Source organism: Cornus florida, unplaced genomic scaffold (assembly GCF_030987335.1).
Source record: "Cornus florida cultivar Cherokee Brave unplaced genomic scaffold, ASM3098733v1 CherokeeBrave_3.0.0_Hap2_Chr07, whole genome shotgun sequence".
NCBI classification, from domain to species: domain Eukaryota; kingdom Viridiplantae; phylum Streptophyta; class Magnoliopsida; order Cornales; family Cornaceae; genus Cornus; species Cornus florida.
This window is the reverse complement of record NW_026775577.1, coordinates 3,519,305-3,538,240: the sequence shown is the minus strand read 5'-3', so window position 1 is coordinate 3,538,240 and position 18,936 is coordinate 3,519,305. Positions and strand designations below refer to the sequence as shown.

At 33.8% G+C, this 18,936-nt stretch overlaps 2 protein-coding genes and 1 pseudogene across 2 annotated transcripts; 1 reads left to right on the top strand and 2 right to left on the bottom strand.

Annotated features, from left to right (window-relative positions):
• Positions 1-794: 794 nt before the first annotated feature.
• Positions 795-5,508, top strand: LOC132315789 (benzaldehyde dehydrogenase, mitochondrial-like). Its single transcript, XM_059814190.1, has 11 exons — positions 795-1,082; positions 1,998-2,132; positions 2,268-2,410; positions 2,542-2,695; positions 2,785-3,014; positions 3,250-3,339; positions 4,076-4,249; positions 4,350-4,487; positions 4,758-4,895; positions 4,988-5,049; positions 5,135-5,508. Exons 1-11 carry the CDS (start codon positions 1,013-1,015, stop codon positions 5,406-5,408), a joined length of 1,608 nt encoding a protein of 535 aa, XP_059670173.1. The 5' UTR covers positions 795-1,012; the 3' UTR covers positions 5,409-5,508.
• Positions 5,509-6,342: 834 nt separating this feature from the next.
• On the bottom strand, positions 6,343-8,868 carry LOC132267601 (leucine-rich repeat receptor-like serine/threonine-protein kinase At2g14510). The gene is made up of 8 exons (XM_059768740.1): positions 8,217-8,868; positions 8,060-8,152; positions 7,850-7,954; positions 7,655-7,768; positions 7,249-7,467; positions 7,042-7,157; positions 6,669-6,929; positions 6,343-6,576 (listed from the first exon to the last, which is right to left on the bottom strand). Exons 1-8 carry the CDS (start codon positions 8,866-8,868, stop codon positions 6,343-6,345), a joined length of 1,794 nt encoding a protein of 597 aa, XP_059624723.1.
• A 2,193-nt stretch (positions 8,869-11,061) lies between these two features.
• Positions 11,062-12,663, bottom strand: LOC132315787 (UDP-glycosyltransferase 90A1-like; annotated as a pseudogene).
• Between the last annotated feature and the right edge of the window lie 6,273 nt (positions 12,664-18,936).

Sequence of the window (18,936 nt, the reverse complement as noted above, 5' to 3'; positions counted from 1 at the left end):
TATTATTCAATTATTTTTCATTATATATAAGTTATGCCATGAAATCAAATATAACTTTGTCCCAAAAAAAATTATCCATCTTTCTATTTTTGGTATGTCTCAAAATAAATGTCTCATAGAGAAATCATCACATCCATGTGGACCCACTATAGATAATTTGATAATTCGTTCACTACTAATACTATAAAAAAAATATAAAATTCTTCATCTTAAAAATTATATTCTCAAAAATAGACATGGTTTTTTTTATTCCGCGTTGGCAGGGATCCGAGAAGTAAGTCATTGAGGTCGCGTTTTCGAACTACACTTTTGACTTGAATGGAAAAAAAAAAAAAAATTGTTTTTGGAATGAGCAAAGAGTAAACCAAAGAGAATGATAATTAGAATTATAATGGGTGAAAAAAAAGTAAATAATCAAAATTAACTAATTATGCCATCATTGAGTTTAATACTTGAAAATGAGAGACCCTAGTTTTATCAAATACAGAGTCGTTAATACTATTTATTGGAGCCTTAAAAAACACCTATCCAAATTTTTTTTAAACCTTTTAAATGTTTATGCAGAGTGGAATGAAATATTATATATTATTAGAGGAATTCCAAACAATGATTTAATAAATGAATGATATTTAGCAGAGTATACTATTAAAAAACAGGGGCAATAACAGAAACATCAAAAGATAAAAGGAGCAAATTGTAATTAGAAATCTGACTTTTTATCCGTAACTGGACCTTTTCCCAGTGGTTTGTCCTCATCTTTTCTAATTTTAGACCTTTTTGTCTGCCTATTAAGTGTGAAGATAGATAATCTGGACTGGGAAAGAGTGAGACTTCGCAGCCAGCAAAACACGCACACACTCTCTCTCTCCCTCTCTCTCTCTGTCCTAAAAAGTCTCAAGTTATCAATAGTGTGATATCATGTAAGAGTGTGTGTGTATATATATATATACACAAAGATATATAGCATACTATTGAGGAATTAGTCACTGTTAATTTGAAATATTCAGAGGCTATGGCAACTCGGAGGCTCTCTTCTCTGCTTTCTTCTTCCTACGTTGTTGCTGCTTCTTCACGTTCTTTTGGTAACTCTCATCTTCAATTCTCTTCTATCTTTTTATTTTTATTTTTATTTTTTTGGTATATATATAGATATATGAAATAAAAAATAAAAAATAAAGTATGATCATGATGATTGTTTATGTGAGGATGTTGCAGAGGTCACGTTTGGGATGATTTTTTTGATTGATCATTGTTTTTGAAAAGTTGGGTTGACCATGTCTAAAGTTCTTGAGATGAAATATATACCACTTGTCTTGTTTTTAGTGATTCTGGAGCTTCTGGTTTCAGCGATCTCATCTTATTATTCATATTAAGAAAAAACATCTTTTCCGGGTCATGGAAATCAAGGGCACGAGGCTCCCAACATTGGGGGTATACGAGAAGGGTTAGATGCATGCTACCTTATCTAGGAGATAAGGTTTTCGATTTTCAAACCAGTGACCTCCACGTCCCAATGGAGCAACTGTTAGACTATTGAAATTATTTGACTTTTTTGGTACCTGATATTTACTCTGATTTAAAGAGTAAACTAAGTGGAGTAATTAGTTATGCAATTTTTCAAAAGCACTTTATTTGCTATTTCATCTGCTTGTTCTCTAAGAATTCAATTTTAAAATAGTGTTATGTATAATTAACTGTAATAAAAAGTACAGCAAATTTAGAATTTTTCTGAGGTTGTGAATGGATTGATTTTTCTGACATAGAATCTAAAGAGGTAATTGGCAGAAATCATTCGAAGAATCTACTAATATAAGATGGTTGTTCAAACTTACAGAACTTATCAGTGTGTCGATAGTAGGTCATGGTAGTGAAAATGCAATGCCAGTGTCATATAAGCTGCAAGTCTGTAACACATTAACACGAATTATGGTAATTGACATATCGATATCATAGGAAATATAATTGAATGCTCACAAACAGCTATTTATGATTTTCAGGCCGTTATTCGAGCTGGGGCAGAGGCATCAATAGGTTTAGTACTGCTGTTGCACTTGAGGAACCAATTACTCCACCTGTTCAAATAAATTATACCAAGCTTCTCATCAATGGACAATTCGTGGATTCTGCGTCGGGTGGGTGTTCATCCTTTTTCCCACAAGAACAATGTGGATCTTTTGTTTATGATTTTTTTGTTATAGATAGTACAATTCCAAGTTTAATACAGATAAGCTGAATTTTTTTTTTTTTTAATTATTCTATGGTTTTAGGGAAAACATTTCCGACGTTGGATCCTAGGACAGGAGATGTGATTGCTCATATTGCTGAAGGTGATGCTGAAGATATTAATCGTGCAGTCTCTGCTGCTCGCAAGGCATTTGATGAGGGACCATGGCCAAAGATGACTGCTTATGTATTTTAATTTCTTTCTCAATTTTCTAATTTTTTTAAATTGTCATTTTCTTTTGTGGTGGTGAGGAGGTTGTGCCAATATTGCTGCATATGTGATCATTGACCCTAAACTTTGTTGTTAAATTTGTTTAGGAAAGATCACGGATAATGCTGCGGTTTGCTGATTTGATTGAGAAGCATAGTGATGAAATTGCAGCTCTTGAAACTTGGGATAATGGGAAGCCTTATGAACAGGCTGCAAAAGCCGAAATACCATTGCTGATACGCCTTTTTAGATACTATGCTGGTGGGGAGATGATAATAATAATTTATTGTATGCTCGTGTACACGATTTGTGCTATTATTAATTGAGGCTTCTCTTTGTAATTTCTTCAGGATGGGCAGATAAGATTCATGGTCTCACAGTCCCTGCTGATGGCCCGTACCATGTCCAGACCCTGCACGAACCCTTTGGTGTTGCAGGGCAGATTATTCCGTGGAATTTTCCTCTTCTAATGTATGCTTGGAAGGTTGGACCTGCATTAGCATGTGGTAACACTGTTGTACTGAAAACTGCTGAACAGACGCCATTATCTGCTCTCTATGTGTCAAAGCTATTCCATGAGGTAGCCTTGTGATATTTATCTATTGTTTATGTGTTTATGTGCTTCGGTTCTACTTGTTATAGTATTCTATTGGGACTTTTGTTGCACATTTTTCTTAATTTGACTTGGATTGTTGTGTTTTATCAGAAAATCTTATAATGTAATTAAATTAGAAATAAGATCAGATAGTGATATGCCTGTTCCTTTTCTCTTTGGTGCAAAAGGATGATACTTTATCTCAATTTCAATCTGATAGGCCGGACTTCCTCCTGGTGTTTTAAATGTTATTTCTGGCTTTGGTCCCACTGCTGGTGCTGCTCTTGCTAGTCATATGGATGTGGACAAGGTACTTTACAAGCTCCAAATTTTGTTTCCAATTCCCAAAATGAGAAAAAATATTTCTGAACAAGTTTGAAGTATTGTAATGTTTTTTTATTTGGGATATATTGTTTCTGGCCATTATGTCTCAATAACGTTCTAGACTCTGCATTGGTGTTTAATATATAGGATATTTTATCTAATTTGTCTTTGTTTCTGGCCTTGTGCCTTCTTTAGAAACTGAGATAAGATTTCATAATCTTCGGACTAAATTTCACATTACTAGCTAGCGCATTGGTCTTATATCTGTTAGCTTTGATGCGGAGTCTGTCAAGTTTTGATTGAAAGCAAATATTTATGGCGGTGAAACGCAGTAATTCATGAAATTAAGCCTTACAGAAAAGGAAAAATAAAAAAGGAAAAACTCGCCTTCTGATATTCCTTTTCCTCCATTTCGTATATTAGTGAACGACGAATGGATGTGTTTTACAGTTTTGATTTATTTGTAGAATTTGGTATGTGCATTCAGTAATTAGTTACTATATTTTATGTTTTCGGAAATTGTCATTGCCATCTTTTATCTGGAGTCACCATGTTTTACTCAAGTTCGTAATAGTGGTAACTTAGTTATGACTGTTGCTGATTAGAGAGCAGATAAGTAATTTATTCAGTTTATCACATGACAACAATGGTCAGGCATATTTAAACAAATCACATATGTTTTTGAGTTAGACTCCTAAACCTTGTTAGTACTCCCTTTGCAGCTTGCTTTCACGGGTTCGACTGAAACTGGTAAAATTGTTCTCGGAATGGCTGCAAGAAGCAATCTTAAGCCGGTGACTTTAGAGCTTGGAGGAAAATCTCCTTTCATTGTGTGTGAGGATGCTGACATTGACAAAGCTGTTGAGCTTGCCCACTTTGCTCTGTTCTTTAATCAGGCTTGTGCTACAAATCTCTTTCTACATTAATGTGCTGGTGGTTTTCATCTTTTTCTAACCCTGAAATTTCATGACACATGTTTGTGACTACTATCTGCAGGGACAGTGTTGCTGTGCTGGATCTCGTACTCTTGTACATGAACGTGTATATGATGAGTTTATAGAGAAATCAAAGGCACGCGCTTTGAAACGTGTAGTTGGTGATCCTTTCAAGAAGGGAGTTGAACAAGGTCCCCAGGTATTTGGTGGATGATAATTAATAATTTGTTTCCTTATCTATGTGTTGAAGGAATCATTTGATCACTATACTCTTGTAACATCCATTTGACAGTAGCCATCTACTAAAATAGCTATATAACTTCCGTGAATTGACATTTTTTTAGTGTTATTACATGCAACCATTAGCTAACAAATATAGGCAACTCAACTCAACTCACCAAAGCCTTTTTCTCGATTATTTGAGAAAGAAAGTGATTATGTTAATATGTGGTCCTTGTAAACAATCCAGATTGATTCCGAGCAATTTGAGAAGATCCTGAAGTACATAAAGATCGGCATTGGAAGTGGTGCTACGCTTGAATCTGGAGGCGAAAGATTTGGCTCCAAGGGCTACTATATTCAACCTACTGTTTTCTCAAATGTCCAGGTAAAATTTCAGCCACCCTTACAACAGCAACAACAAAGACAATCAAGATATTAGTAAAACTAACAAGATAATTTACTCTTTTTGCCAATTAGGACGACATGGTAATAGCAAAAGAAGAGATTTTTGGCCCAGTCCAGTCTATCTTGAAATTCAAGTGAGCTTTGAACCACCCAAGAAGTCTCACTTTGGTGTTCTAAAAAGTTTTTTAGTGCTTACACTTGCCTTTATTGTCAACATAGGGATCTTGGTGAGGTGATTCAAAGGGCAAATGCAACTCGGTATGGGCTGGCTGCTGGAGTTTTTACCCAGAACATAGACACTGCCAACACCTTGGCGCGTGCATTGAAAGTTGGAACGGTATGGATCAATTGCTTTGATATCTTTGATGCTGCAATTCCCTTCGGTGGGTATAAGATGAGTGGGCACGGGAGAGAGAAAGGGATCTACAGCCTTAGTAACTACTTGCAAGTTAAGGCTGTTGTTACCCCTTTGAAGAATCCGGCATGGTTGTAATTCCCTTTCTCATGTTTTCGTTTTCAAAATTGTCAGCTGTGAACAGAAACAATGTCATCTATGTGGTGTTGGCAATGATAATAACAACTTCTTTTATCTATATACTTGGGTGGAATATATAGTTTGCTAACAACTTCTTGGTGCTGTGCTTATGTTCTTTAGATGAAGCATCATTTTAATTAATCCTCTAGATATATATTATGGTTGGTTTCAACTTATAGCAAAGAGAGCAACTGGTTCCATTAATGTGTGATTTAGTAGTATATTTAATTATTTTAGTGCTTCTTAAGTGAATCAATGGACTGCACTATAGAACAGTGAACCAATATATAGAAAGTGAAGAAAATGTTGATCTAGTTTAGAAAAAATTGAAGGAAAAAAATTGTTATCTAAAGCAGTAAAAGGTTTAATTTTGTAAAATTGTAATCGTTTTAGACCCCTAAGTTTGCTTCATTTAGTTGAGTATGCAAACCTTCGATTAGAAGATCAACTATATCATATTGGCAATAGGAAACTGAACAGAAATAATAATCAGTCAGGTCAAAGATGAGATGATCATTTTTGGTATTTCAGATAATGTTTGCAGATAAATTGACAAAAATAAAAAGTTCCTACACCACTGCAGCTAGAAGATCATTCTCTTGGGACATTGAATCACACTCACACATTATGGGACTTTTTGTCACAACTGTAATTTTGATATATAACTATTATCATAAAAACAAGGAAACAGCTTTTCCGCACATGGAGTTAAGGTTACGTACATCTGACCCTCTCCAGACTCCACAATGGCAAGAGCCTCATGCACTGGGCTAGCCCTTTTTAGTATTATCATAAAAACGTATATGAGACTACAGACAACAAAATTGTGTGAAATATTAGCTCTATCATAATGAGAAAAAAGAGATTGCTCAGGGATTCACTTCTACAGAGTTTAGGACAAGTCCTGTGTAGAATGATGAGGAGAAGAGCTAGCTTTTGTTGATATGTCAAGGGCTTCTTTTAATTGAATGACAACTTGCTCCATGGACGGTCGATGTTGCCTAAGTGCTGTGCAGGAGAGAGCTAGCTTTAATGTGAGATCAAAAGCTTCTGCTGAGTAATTTCCATCTAGTTTCGGATCAGCAAATCCTGTACTTATACTGCCCACTCTGCTAAAAGATTTTGCCTGTGCACCAGAAACATAAACGAAAGAATTAGGAAGCAACGGACTTTAAGTAATTTGAATTGATAAACTGACAAGGGGCTATAGCTTCTAACCAATTTGTTTAATGGCAATGGTTTGTTCATATTCATATTTATAACCTTCTTTCCTGAGAGGATCTGTAGAAGTACTACTCCAAAGCTATAGATGTCACCTAATGGATTCACTTGGTGGTTGCTTTGGTACTCAGGATCGACGTATCCAAATGTTCCTCTCACTTCTGAGCTAGCATAGGCTTCACCAAGTTCAATAACCTTAGACAATCCGAAGTCTGAAAGTTTCGCTTCAAAGTTTGTCCCAAGGAGAATGTTGGTTGGCTGCAAAATTGACAAACCATGGCAATACTAATGGTTGTTGATGAAATTACTATATAGTGAATACTGATATAGGCATATGATGGCTTAGGGGATTAGTAGCGTTGACACAGACCTTTATATCGCGGTGAACAATGCATCTTTCTGGAAATGTATGAAGAAACCAAAGACCTGTAGCACTGTCAATTGCAATCTCAAGTCTTTGAATCCATGAAAGGACATTTTTCTTCCCTGTAGTGTATCAGTTTGTTCTCATCAGCTATTCGTTGTAGTGAAGATTTGAAACAGAGGGGTAAAACATTTTGAAGAGAAAGGAAAATACCAAAAAGCCACTCTGAGAGGTTCCCATTGGGACACAGTTCATAAATGAGAAAGCATTCCTTCTTATTTTCACAGTAGCCCAACAAAGCCACAAGGTTTGGGTGTCTGACATACGATAGGCTCCTAACTTCCCTCACGAAAGTCTCTACATATCCGTCGTTGATGATATGCTTAACTGCAACATGCTGCTTGTTTGACAGTGTACCTTTATACACCTTGCCTAATACCATAATAGAATAACATGTCAAAATTAAAACACATTGCAAGCCGAAGGCAATGATCATGTTTAGTTAACATTTGAACATTTCTAGTGTTGTTCATCTGCAGTTTTTTATGCATAGTACGTCTAGTCCACGCGATATTGAAAGTAAAAACAAAGACTATGTTACATGTAGATTGAAACTCACCTGCTGTTCCTTCGCCGATGAAGTTCAATTCATTTAGGTTGTTTGTGGCAGAATACACCTCCTTGATTGGGACTGCTAAATTACCAGATCCCTTGGGCATTGCACACTTTGATGCTGTCAAGTAAATAAGCATTATTTATATACAATGTACAATGCTATACTAATCGTGTGGGCTTAAAAATATCAACAAAATACCGTCTTTTTCTTGCAGGAAAGTTGATTTACACCATCTTTTTGACAAGTACAATATAAGTACAATCGCCACGAGCCCTAAGATTCCCCCAATTAAAATGCATATGCCTGTTTTTATGCAAAATTTTCAACTGTGAGAATAAAGAACATTCCAAATAAAATCTGCATATTTAAGAGCATAAAAATTGATATTGATGAAATATATAGCATTACCTGTGCCAATTTTTATACTTCTTTTATGCTCTCCTGTTTGAAGAATGCGATGAACAAAGAGGTTAGCTTGTTGGTTACAGTACATAGAACGTACTGAAAAATATGCAGAAATTTGAATTTTAGGGAGGTTTTTGTGTCTTGTGAAAGCTATATATACCTTTGTCACTGTCCTGACCGAGGCATTGATAGATTTTTCGAACCCGTGTCTCATCTTCAATCCTGCTACTTGTTAATGTCACCAACACTGCAAACCTACATATATCAGATTCATCCTTCGTAGATTCACTATTGTTAGAATGTATATCTTCCCAACTCTTCATACACGAGCCACACGACTGATCCCAATCATCGCCAGAGCTCACAAGTTCGCATTTCTCCTTTAAACTTCTCAAATTGTCTCTCAACCTATGATGGACATCATTGATAGAGAAACCGGAGCAGCCACCACCACCACTTGTGAGCTTCTCAATCCCACAGCTCAAAACATTGTCTTCAAAATGCTTTGTATTCAAACAATTGCTCTGCTCAGTTGAATCCAAATATATCTGTCCAGTTTGATTCGCGCGCTGCCCCAATGCATAAAGGTACTCTTGAAATGCTCCTCCACAACATTTTTTGTACAGAAATCCACCCCAATCTCCCCCTTCACAACTCGAGAAAGAAAACCACGACGAATTTCCAAGATTAAGGACACAATCATTCGATGTTGGCTGAGAAACTGCAAAGTTGAATGTGGTGATCAAGATGAAGATACAAATAAAAATGGCTCTTTTAGGACATTTAGTCCAATGCCATTTATGAGCATGCATAGTCTGCAACACCAAATGGCTTAAGACCAGTATGTTTCTTAGAGGAATGATTTATTGAAACAATTAAGATGAAAATGGTTTCTTTTGGAATATATGTTACTTTCACTGCAATAGTGTGTTTATTATTAAAATAGTTGTTGATGCTTCAGTTTGGCTTATAGTTTGGCTTAATCTTGCAGTTTAAAGAAAACTTCCCAGTTCTCAAAATAGTGTTTTTATTAATCATTTTTTAGCATGGCCTGAAACAGTTTTAAATTGGGTGCATTGTCTAATCGAAAATTAAATTAATTAATCACTAAATAAATTGCCGTCCAATGCAAGCTCATATGAATTACAATTGCTCGATTTTTTTATTTTTTATTTTTTCCAGGAACTGTCTCTTTGGTTTATCCTATGCTTTTGGAGTCTACTATTTGCTTGCCGGAAAGAGGATTAATGACTTAATCGGTAGTACAAAGGGAATTCTTGTTACTATCATAACCTGGCTTAGTTTGACGAGTCTGAATCCTCTGCTATAACGCTTTTGGTGTTTTAACTGCTGTTAAGCGTTTTTCAACACACTTAGATTTGTTTTTAACACATTATATCTACATTAAAAATGTGTTGAAACACGAAATATTACAACCGTCTTAAAAGTGTGTAGAAAAGTAAATGAAATATTCTGAAAATAAATGTAAGTACGTTGAAAAACTTTACAATAATTGCAGCACCAAAGGCGTCATAGCAGATGATCCGGGTTCAGTGTAATTTTGTGTTTTTGTTCATGGTAATGATTTGGATTTTAATTGTCATCCCAACTTCATTGACAGTTGCATTTTGGACAAACACATTGTAACAACTAAGAATATAATAGTTGTATTAAATCAACGTTGATTGATCTAATATGAATTTGAAGTCTTGGAATGGAGCTGAGAATCAATCAGCATATACTTGGTGAAGGCTTTTAGTACTTGATTTAATATGAATTTGAAGTCTTGGAATAGAGCTGAGAATCAATCAGCATATACTTGGTGAAGGCTTTTAGTACTGCCAAATGGCAATGTCTGATTGGTTTTGGCTGAGGAATGATAGTGACTGGTCTTTCCTTAATTATCAATGCATGAATTAAGGTGAATTCTGTCTTAAATTGACCACACCAAAAAATATTATTTGTTTTCTTTAGATGTTGGTATTACTGGTTCATGACCTGGCATGTAACACATCTATGAAAGTGACTTGTCAGTGCTGAGTCACAGTAATTGCCATTAATTTTATTTGATTAGCAATCACTTCTACAAATCCCTGTTACGCATCTGTTGTAATTGGATTAACCATTTTCAATACCCACTCATTTTTTACCCAAAATAATTACACAACTTTGGTTTATACTTCAAAATTATTTAAATTTATATCACTATCACTGCTCCACATGTTTATAAAACAACAGCTGCTCCCAATAAATACATATATAAATATATAAATTACTCTACCTGATAATATTCTTTTCAATTTCACAAATTTTAATAATTCTTATATTTATGTCTTTCAAGTATGAGTAAGTATGTGTGAGAGTGTACTCATGTGAATTCACAGCTCCAAAAAGAATATGGACGACTATAGCTTTTTGCTTGTTAAGAACACAAACAATTACAGTATAGCCTTTATCATATATATATATTTTTAAATCATTTAAAACGTATATATAGTTATCATGTTATAACGTTCTTAGAATGCGAATTCTGACGGATCTTTATGTGCTTGTGTTATCTACTGATGTGACAATTATTAAGTTTAACTCTCTAAAATATATATGATAAAATAATAATATAATTGATGACTTTATTATACACTGATGTAATGTAAGGATTAGTGATTAGAATAAATTCTTAAAAAGGATATTTTGTTATTTTTAAAATTGACAACAGCCTTTGATGAACCCTATTGATTAGAGTAACTACAAAAATCGTTTTTATAGACTATAATTGACATCAACCAAATTTGATCTTTATATTTCAAAAAGCACAATGAGTTTAGAAGGCCGGATAGAGTTGACTCTCAATTGAAAAATAAAAATAAAAACCTTGAAGCAATGAAGAAAATTTTCAAATATTTAAAATCATGAAAAACTTCGTGGGAGAACGAATATTTAAAATTAAAAAAATTAATTAAATTTGTTTCATATCTTCTTCCAATTTGATGGTGGCAAACTAAACATAACTAAAAAAGAAAGGCATTGAACTCTCATATATTTACTATCTCTGATATATTAGTTAAATACAATCATCACTTCTAGATGCTGAAAGGACCACACCTAAAGATATTATTCAATATACTAGTCTCATTATTCAAAAAAAAAACACACCCCTACACACAATCAATGAGCCAAAAGTCTCATTCCATGCAACTCGTTGATGAGCTCATTCAACTCCTTCCACGAAGACCCACCTTCCTCCAAAGCTCTCTTCGCCGCCTGACCCACCTCCACCACTTTCTTCCTCACCATCTTCCCCTTCTCACCCTCCATCAACTCCCTCACCATCTTCTCCAACCCTTCCCACTTCACAAACCCTCTCACCGACCCATCACAAGTCTCCACCCTCACTCCCACCTTTATCTCCTCCACCACCATCCTCGCATTCAGGTGTTGCTCCGCCATCATCGGCCAAGCCAGTATCGGCACCTCCGCGCATATACTTTCCACCGCCGAGTTCCACCCGCAGTGACTCAGAAAACCCCTCACACTCTCAGGCCCAAGTATCTCTCTCTGATCAACCCACTCTCTCACTATCAATCCTCTCTCTCTAACTCTCTCTTCGAACCCATTTCCTAATTCTTCCTCTTTTTTCTTCATAACCCACAAAAAATTCACCATTGATTTCTCTAACCCAACTGCAATTTCATGTAATTGTGCTTCTGATATCTCTGCTTGAGAGCCAAACGCCACGTAAAGAACAGAGCTCCCCTGTTCTTGCTTTCTGTCTAGCCAATCAATCCATTTGGGCTTTGGTTCTGATTTGTGCTTGAGTTCTTGGGCCAAACAGAGAGGTCCAATACACCAGGCTTTGGGCTGGGAGTGACTATTCCAGTAGTCCACGAACTTGGGCTCGAGATCGTAGAAGCTGTTTACTAAAAGCCCATAACTCTTGGACGTTGATATGACTTGCTCGATCACGAACTCGAAGTATGGGCCCTTTGGATCAGGGTCCGAAAACGGTGGCCCGAAGTCGTTTCTTGTGAGCTTGATCCATGGAAAGCTGGTTAAAGTGAAGGGTTCGTCATCTGAAATGGGTTTTGAGATGAGTTGATTATTGACAGCGTCTCTGGATATGGACCCCGCGTAGTTGGTCATTCCGTAATAGACCAATCTTGGGACGCCCAATTTGGTGGTGGAGTCCAAGGTCCAGCCCAAGAAGCCGTCGGAGACGAGGAAGGTGACGTTTGGGAGGGAGTTTAAGGTTTGTTCGAAGTGGGGTTGCATGAGCTTGGTGGCGTTGGCGAAGGGGACGAAGAGGGACATGGAGGGGAGTTTGTCCGTGCTCTCGATGCCGGAGGTGATGTCTGGGATGTTTTCTGGGAAGGGGAGGGAAAGGACGGAGGCGGCGGTGTCGGAGCGGGAGGTGGAGATGAAGGGGAGGTTGGCGGGAGTGGTGAGGACGGTGACGGAGATGTGGCTGTGGAGGAGGAGGCGGGCTAGGTGGAGGATTGGGATGGTGGCCTTTTGACATGAAGGGGAAGAGAACTGCATGGATGTTATAAGATGATTCTGAATTAGGCCGATGAACAGAATCCATCCTCTCTCTCTCCTCCCCCCCTCTCTCTCTCTCTCTCTCTCTCTCTCTCTCTTACTTGTTAGTTCATTTGCTAACGTAGGGTTATTTGTAGTTGATTTAGTGTGCTGTAATGTTGCTGGGGTCCACTGGTTTGGCTTATGTCATGTGCTACGTAGGCAGCTCTTGGATCTCAGTCTCTTTTCTTCTTTTTTTTTTTTTTTTTAATAGTCCAGCTGTCCTTTATTTTCTGCGTGGAATAATGATAGAATGGTAGTATTTTCTCCATCTTAAAATAAGTGTCATTTTCTTCTTTTTGATCTGTCTCAAATTAATAGTCTATTTTTATTTTTCAAACAATATATTTCACATATTTATATATATGTTCTTTGAGTTTAAAATTTCAAATTTAAATATTCAAAATTTTAAAAAACAAGTTAGTAATTTTTCAGACCCACATGTCCAATTAAAAATTACTATCCCTTATAAGCAACACTTAAATATCTTGTTAGTAATTTTTCAGACCCACATGTCCAATTAAAAATTACTATCCCTTATGAGTGACACTTAAATATCTTATGACTAGTAAGGACTTAAGTATTGTTCATATTTTAATGATAAAAACGATAAACCATAAACAAAATTAAATTAATAAACTGACAGACATGTAAACATAGACTAAATAAAGAATACAGATATTCATGTGGTTTGTCATAAAATTATTTATGTCCGTGATTAAAATTGAGCAAAATATTTTACTAAGTGAAAAAATAAAAAATTATAAATATCTAACTCCAGTGATCTCTCGTCTACACTCTAAATTCTAAACTTCTTTATAAATTGAACTATAAAGAGTTTTCAAACCAACTCCACAACCTATAAAAAAAAAAAAAATGAATTTTTCGAAGTTGCAACCTTGAGTCACAACAAAATTCAATCCACAACTTGACAGATATAATTAAAAAGAATGTCCTTTAAAAAATGTTTATTTCATTTTCAAAAATAATTAGGTTCATTTTTTTTAGTGACAAAAATCTTATACTTAGAATATTTCACCTTTTATGAATTAATCAATTATCTCTTTTATTAATTATAATTTTATATATATATAATATAAAGGACATATATAAGATATATTATTAATTTATTATTGTGTCATAATTGTAAAGAGTATGCATAGGTTGTTGATGGTTGGTGTTATACTTGAGTAATTGTTTTGCATTGCTGTCTAGACTTTAGGAATGAAGAGCGTATTGGACTGCATGTGCCAGCTTTTTAATATACATAAATAATAATAATAACAACACAGCACCAGGGGAAAGAAAGAGTGTTTGTAACAAGTAATTGCGTGCTCTTAATGACAAAATGGAATTGAAAAATGGCTTCAATCTTCACGAGCGGGATTTGATGGCCGACAACAAGTCTGTTCGTTTTTCTTCAAATTTTTACTATTTTCGTCTGTCCAATCCGAAAATTTTGATTCATATTTAAATCAATGTTTTCGAGGTGAACATCAGTACAAAGATGATATATAAATATATAAAAAGAATATAACTAAAAATAAAATCAAATGACTCAAAAATAAAATGTCATAACGAGTTAAAGTTTTCAACGTGAACAATAAAAAGAGAAAGTATATTTCAATTCTATCAATTTGAATATTATAAAAATATTTGTAATATGCGAAGCCCAAAATTCAATTATATTTATGTGAATGAAAGATAATGTAGTCAAATGGGATGTGCTAATCAATTCCTTATAATATTCAATGTTATTTTAACTAGACTGATAATTTATTTTGTAATTCAATTTTTTTCTCTTTCATCTGCATGACTATTTGGGTTAACTAGATTTTTGAAGGTTGAGATTTAATGCTAGTTAGGTACTATTTTTTTTCCCTAGTTGATACTTATACACACTTATCGCTTCTGAAACTTAAATTTCTGACCTCCCTTTAAAAAATAAGAGGCTGATACCGCTAAGTCTTGACCCGTTGATAGGTACTGTATTTTCATCACAAACATTATTTTATTTTCAAATACACGAAAATATTTGTCAAACGATAGAAGTACTAAAAGTGTTGAGACCTGTTTGGTTTGTCACTCAAAAAATAAAATCGAAAATAATTTTAAGATAATTATAAAAAAATAATTCTCTAAAAATAAATATTTTTATATGTATACTACATTTATTGTTTGTCTGTTACATTTTATGATATAGTTGTATTGCACTGTGATATAGTTACGTTGCACCATAGCACAAAATCTCTTAAACACAAGGAAATTCGGATTCAGATGACGGAACAATCCATTCATCTTTAGGTTCACAATCCTATTTAATAATACCTGACTGACCTAAAATTAGCAAGTGACTTTCGTCGGGATTATGTTAATGATAGTGATAGAAATGTGAGAGGCGTTTTGTAGCTTCTCAGTTAAATCTAGATAGATAAGATATAATAGTATAAGATAGGGAAAATCTGAATCACATATGGAGTTATAATAAGCATATGGTATGGGCTGTTGAAGTGTTGAGTTTGCAAGTTTTCATTGAGGGGACCTGAATTGGACCGGCACCAAGTCTTCTCTCGATATATATATATATATATATACACACACACACGCACATTACCATATGCGTATTATAACTCCATATATATATATATATATATATATATATATATCTCGGTGAAGTGTAAAGATATGCAAAGATTATTATCCAAATACCTGTCAGATGACAACATTTATACCATTCAACACATCACATCATAGTATATGGATACAAGACGAGATTTATGGGTGCAGTTTTCTTTCTGTTAGATACATGAATTCTCTTAATTAAAATTGACTTTGCAATAATAGAGTGTCACATGTCCAAAGATATGGACATTATATATTGATGAAATCTCGAGGAGAAATCAATATAATTTATACATAAATAAATTACAACATATTTTTGTATGAATTATAAAAAGTTACATCTTAATTAACAGCATCCCCTAATTGTCTAACTCATGCTCAACTATGTTGTGAAGGTATATCTTTTCATTTTTTGTTTTTTTAGCTGTTTACTTATATATAACTAAACTTATTTGTTTTCATGAAAAGAAAAAAAAAAACAAAACAAAACAATATTATTTTACAGACAATATTTGGGTTCTTCTATGGGAGGATGGACTTTATACTTTCAGTTGAAGTGATCCAATACAATTGAGGCACATGTCCAATTTTTAAAAATTTTTGAGAAAGGGAAAAAATAAAAACAACCCTTAACCCTATCAATTGAAGGTGTTGGGAACTGGGGAGGAATGCAAAAGATAGATTTACGAAAAAACGAAAAACTGATTTTGACTAAGAAAAATATACACGAAGAAAAAATTTATTTAAATATAGGTTAACATCAAATTTTTATATAATATTTTAAGTTCATATTCCTTTCCTATTCAACACTTGATGTAGTACATTTTTTAAATAAATTTAGTAATTTTTTAATTTAGGTATAGAAAAAATCGTATTCTTTTTTTTTTTTTAAATAATAAATAAAAAAATAAACTTTGGGATTTTGTTTAACCAGTAAAAAAATGGGTAATGATTATTTTTAAAAAATTTAAAATTTTAAACGTGTTTCTAAATAGTATTATTGGGCCACGTTAGATGGGAGGATGAACATTATCCTCCAAAAAGAGGACCCAGTATTGTCCTTATTTTACCCAAAATAATAATAATAATAAGCTACATTACAATTATGAGTTTATATAAGATTGCAAGAAAGGCCCATTTGTTAACCCTTAATGGAGTGTAGGCCAAAAGGTGATGGTGATAGAGATTTTACATATGAGTGGTGTGGTCCAGCATACCTATACGGTGGAAAGTACCTTGGAGGCTTCTTTATTCATCCAACATCAAATGTTAAATATCTTTTTCCTTTTTTTTTTCCCAAAAGTTCAAGAAAATACAAATGGACGGTATATTTTGCATTTATAGAGATATTCATAGCAAAATTAATGTTTTGTTTGGTTGAAAGGAATTGAAGATTGAATTAAAGAAAGTAAGAGCGAAACAAGAAACTTCTCTTATTTGGTTGGAAGGAATAAGGGAAGAGATGACGGAAGTAAGGAGAGAGGAAGCATCTATCCTAGTCCATGCAAGTTTTTGAAAAAAAATTTTATCCGTGCAAAATTAGACTGAAGATGCATCATTCACATGGCAAAATGTGGACTTTGTGGTGAAACAGATGAATCTATTTGCCATTTTTTTTTTTTTTTTTTTTTTGCCCCAAAGGTTAGCTTCATTTGGCACTTTAGCCCTCTGAGAATTCAGTTTCAAGGTATCAGTGGGTCTTGGGTTTCTAGATGGAGAGAGTTATTTTCAATGTGGCGGAAAATGTATACACTCTTCAACTTGGAGTTTATAACTATTAATGAATAATGACAGTCTAGAGTAGAAAGGACTATAGTTGGGATCATCCAAATTTGATCTTGATATTTAAAAAAGTAGATATTTTCTTACCTTTTATCATGGAAAGCCCCACAAAGTTGATTCTCAATTGAAAAGAAAAATAATAAATAATAAAATAAATACTCTTGAAGCCATGAAAAAATTTTCTAACTGAAAAAACAAATCTTCAAAATCATGAAAAAACTTCAAATGCCATGTTTGGGAATATGAAGATTTGAAATTATAAGAGAAAAATAAAATAAAATATAAACTAAATTTGTTACAATTTTAAATTTAAAATTAGGATTGTCAGAATGCTGACAGCTTAGTTCTAATAAGAATTAAGATAAATAAATTTGTCCATCAATTTTTTTGATGTGGCAATGGTTAAGTTTAACACTCTGATCCCCTCTTTCATGTATTAGTTAGGTTGAGAATTGAGATAGATTTTATAACTATTAATGACCATCTATACTCTATAAGTTGAAGGGATTATAGTTGATATAGTTGGTATCATCCAAGATATTGATATTTAGTGATATTTTTTTATCATAAAAAGCGGAAAAAAGTTGACTCTCAATTGAAAAGTAAAATAATAATAAAATAAATACGCTTGAAGCCAAGAAGAAATTTTCTAGCTAAAGATACAAATCTTCAAAATCATGAAAAAATTTCTAATTGTTTATGCACTTAAAAAAAGTAAATGGGTGAATCAAACCTGGTCTAGATTCTAGAAGAAGTAGGCGTGTCACAGAGGGAACTATTGGAAGACAATGGAAGAACGTTACAGTGACTGCTCGAACATTACCATTTCTGAGTTTTGTGGTCACGCATCTGTTGTAATTGGATTAACCATTTTCAATACCCCACTCTGCTTATGTCAATATCACTCCTTCACATGTTTATAAATCAATAGCCGGCTCCTTCACATGTTTATAAATCAATAGCCGGCCTGCTAATTAAGTTGTACAATCCTTCTCAACGGATGTCCTTCTCACGCTCTGAATGCGCTGTTGTTTTTACGCTCTGCGCGCTCTGACTCAAATTTTTACTATTTATAATTTAATTATGCTGCTCTTATGCTCCCGTTCGCTAATTCGCTTCCGCTCTCGCTTTATGTGACTTAACCTATGAACACTCCCTTCAACTTCACAAATTTTAATACTTCGAATGTTTATGTCTTTCAAGTATGACTAAGTATGTAATTCACAGCTCCAAAAAGAATATGGACGGGTATAGCTTCTTGCTTATTAAGAACACAAACAATTACATGCAGTATAATCTTTTTCATATATTTTTCTTTTTAAATCATTTAAAAGGTATATATAGTTATCATGTTGTTCTTGGAATGCGAATTCAGACAGTCTTCATGTGTTTTTGTTATCTACTTATGTGATAATCATTAAGTTTAACTCCCTAAAATATATATGATCGAAAAATAATATAATTGATGATTTTGTTATACCGACTACATAAATAATGTAATGTAAGGATTAGTGATTGGAATAAGTACCTATAAAAAAAATTTGTTTGTTTTTAAAAGCTAACAACAGCCTTTGCTAAACGCTATTTATTAGAATAACTACAAAAATCAATACGTTTTTATAGACTATAACTATATTTTAAAAAGTACCATGAGTTTAGTTTTTTCGTTTTTTTTTTTTTTTTTTTTTTTTTTTTTTACCATTCACGGTAGAAGGCTGGATAGAGTTGTCTCTCAATTGGAAAGGCAAAAAGTAATTTTACAAAAAATACATTGAAGCCATGAAGAAAATTTTCGAATATTCAAAATCATGAATAACTTACTGGGAGAACGGATATTTAAAATTTTAAAAATTAATTAAATTTGTTTCATATCTTCCAATTTAGCGGTGGCAAACGAAACA

Bases quoted from the DNA above. Each gene is read 5' to 3' on its own strand.
- LOC132267601 (XM_059768740.1), bottom strand. From the start codon at position 8,868: ATGCATGCTCATAAATGGCATTGGACTAAATGTCCTAAAAGAGCCATT. The intron at 7,955-8,059 runs GTAATGCTATAT...GCATAAAAACAG, and splicing joins AAGTATAAAAATTGGCACAG to GCATATGCATTTTAATTGGG. The intron at 7,468-7,654 runs GTGAGTTTCAAT...TTATGGTATTAG, and splicing joins CATCGGCGAAGGAACAGCAG to GCAAGGTGTATAAAGGTACA.
- LOC132315789 (XM_059814190.1), top strand. From the start codon at position 1,013: ATGGCAACTCGGAGGCTCTCTTCTCTGCTTTCTTCTTCCTACGTTGTT. The intron at 1,083-1,997 runs GTAACTCTCATC...TATGATTTTCAG, and splicing joins TGCTTCTTCACGTTCTTTTG to GCCGTTATTCGAGCTGGGGC. The intron at 5,050-5,134 runs GTGAGCTTTGAA...TTGTCAACATAG, and splicing joins CAGTCTATCTTGAAATTCAA to GGATCTTGGTGAGGTGATTC.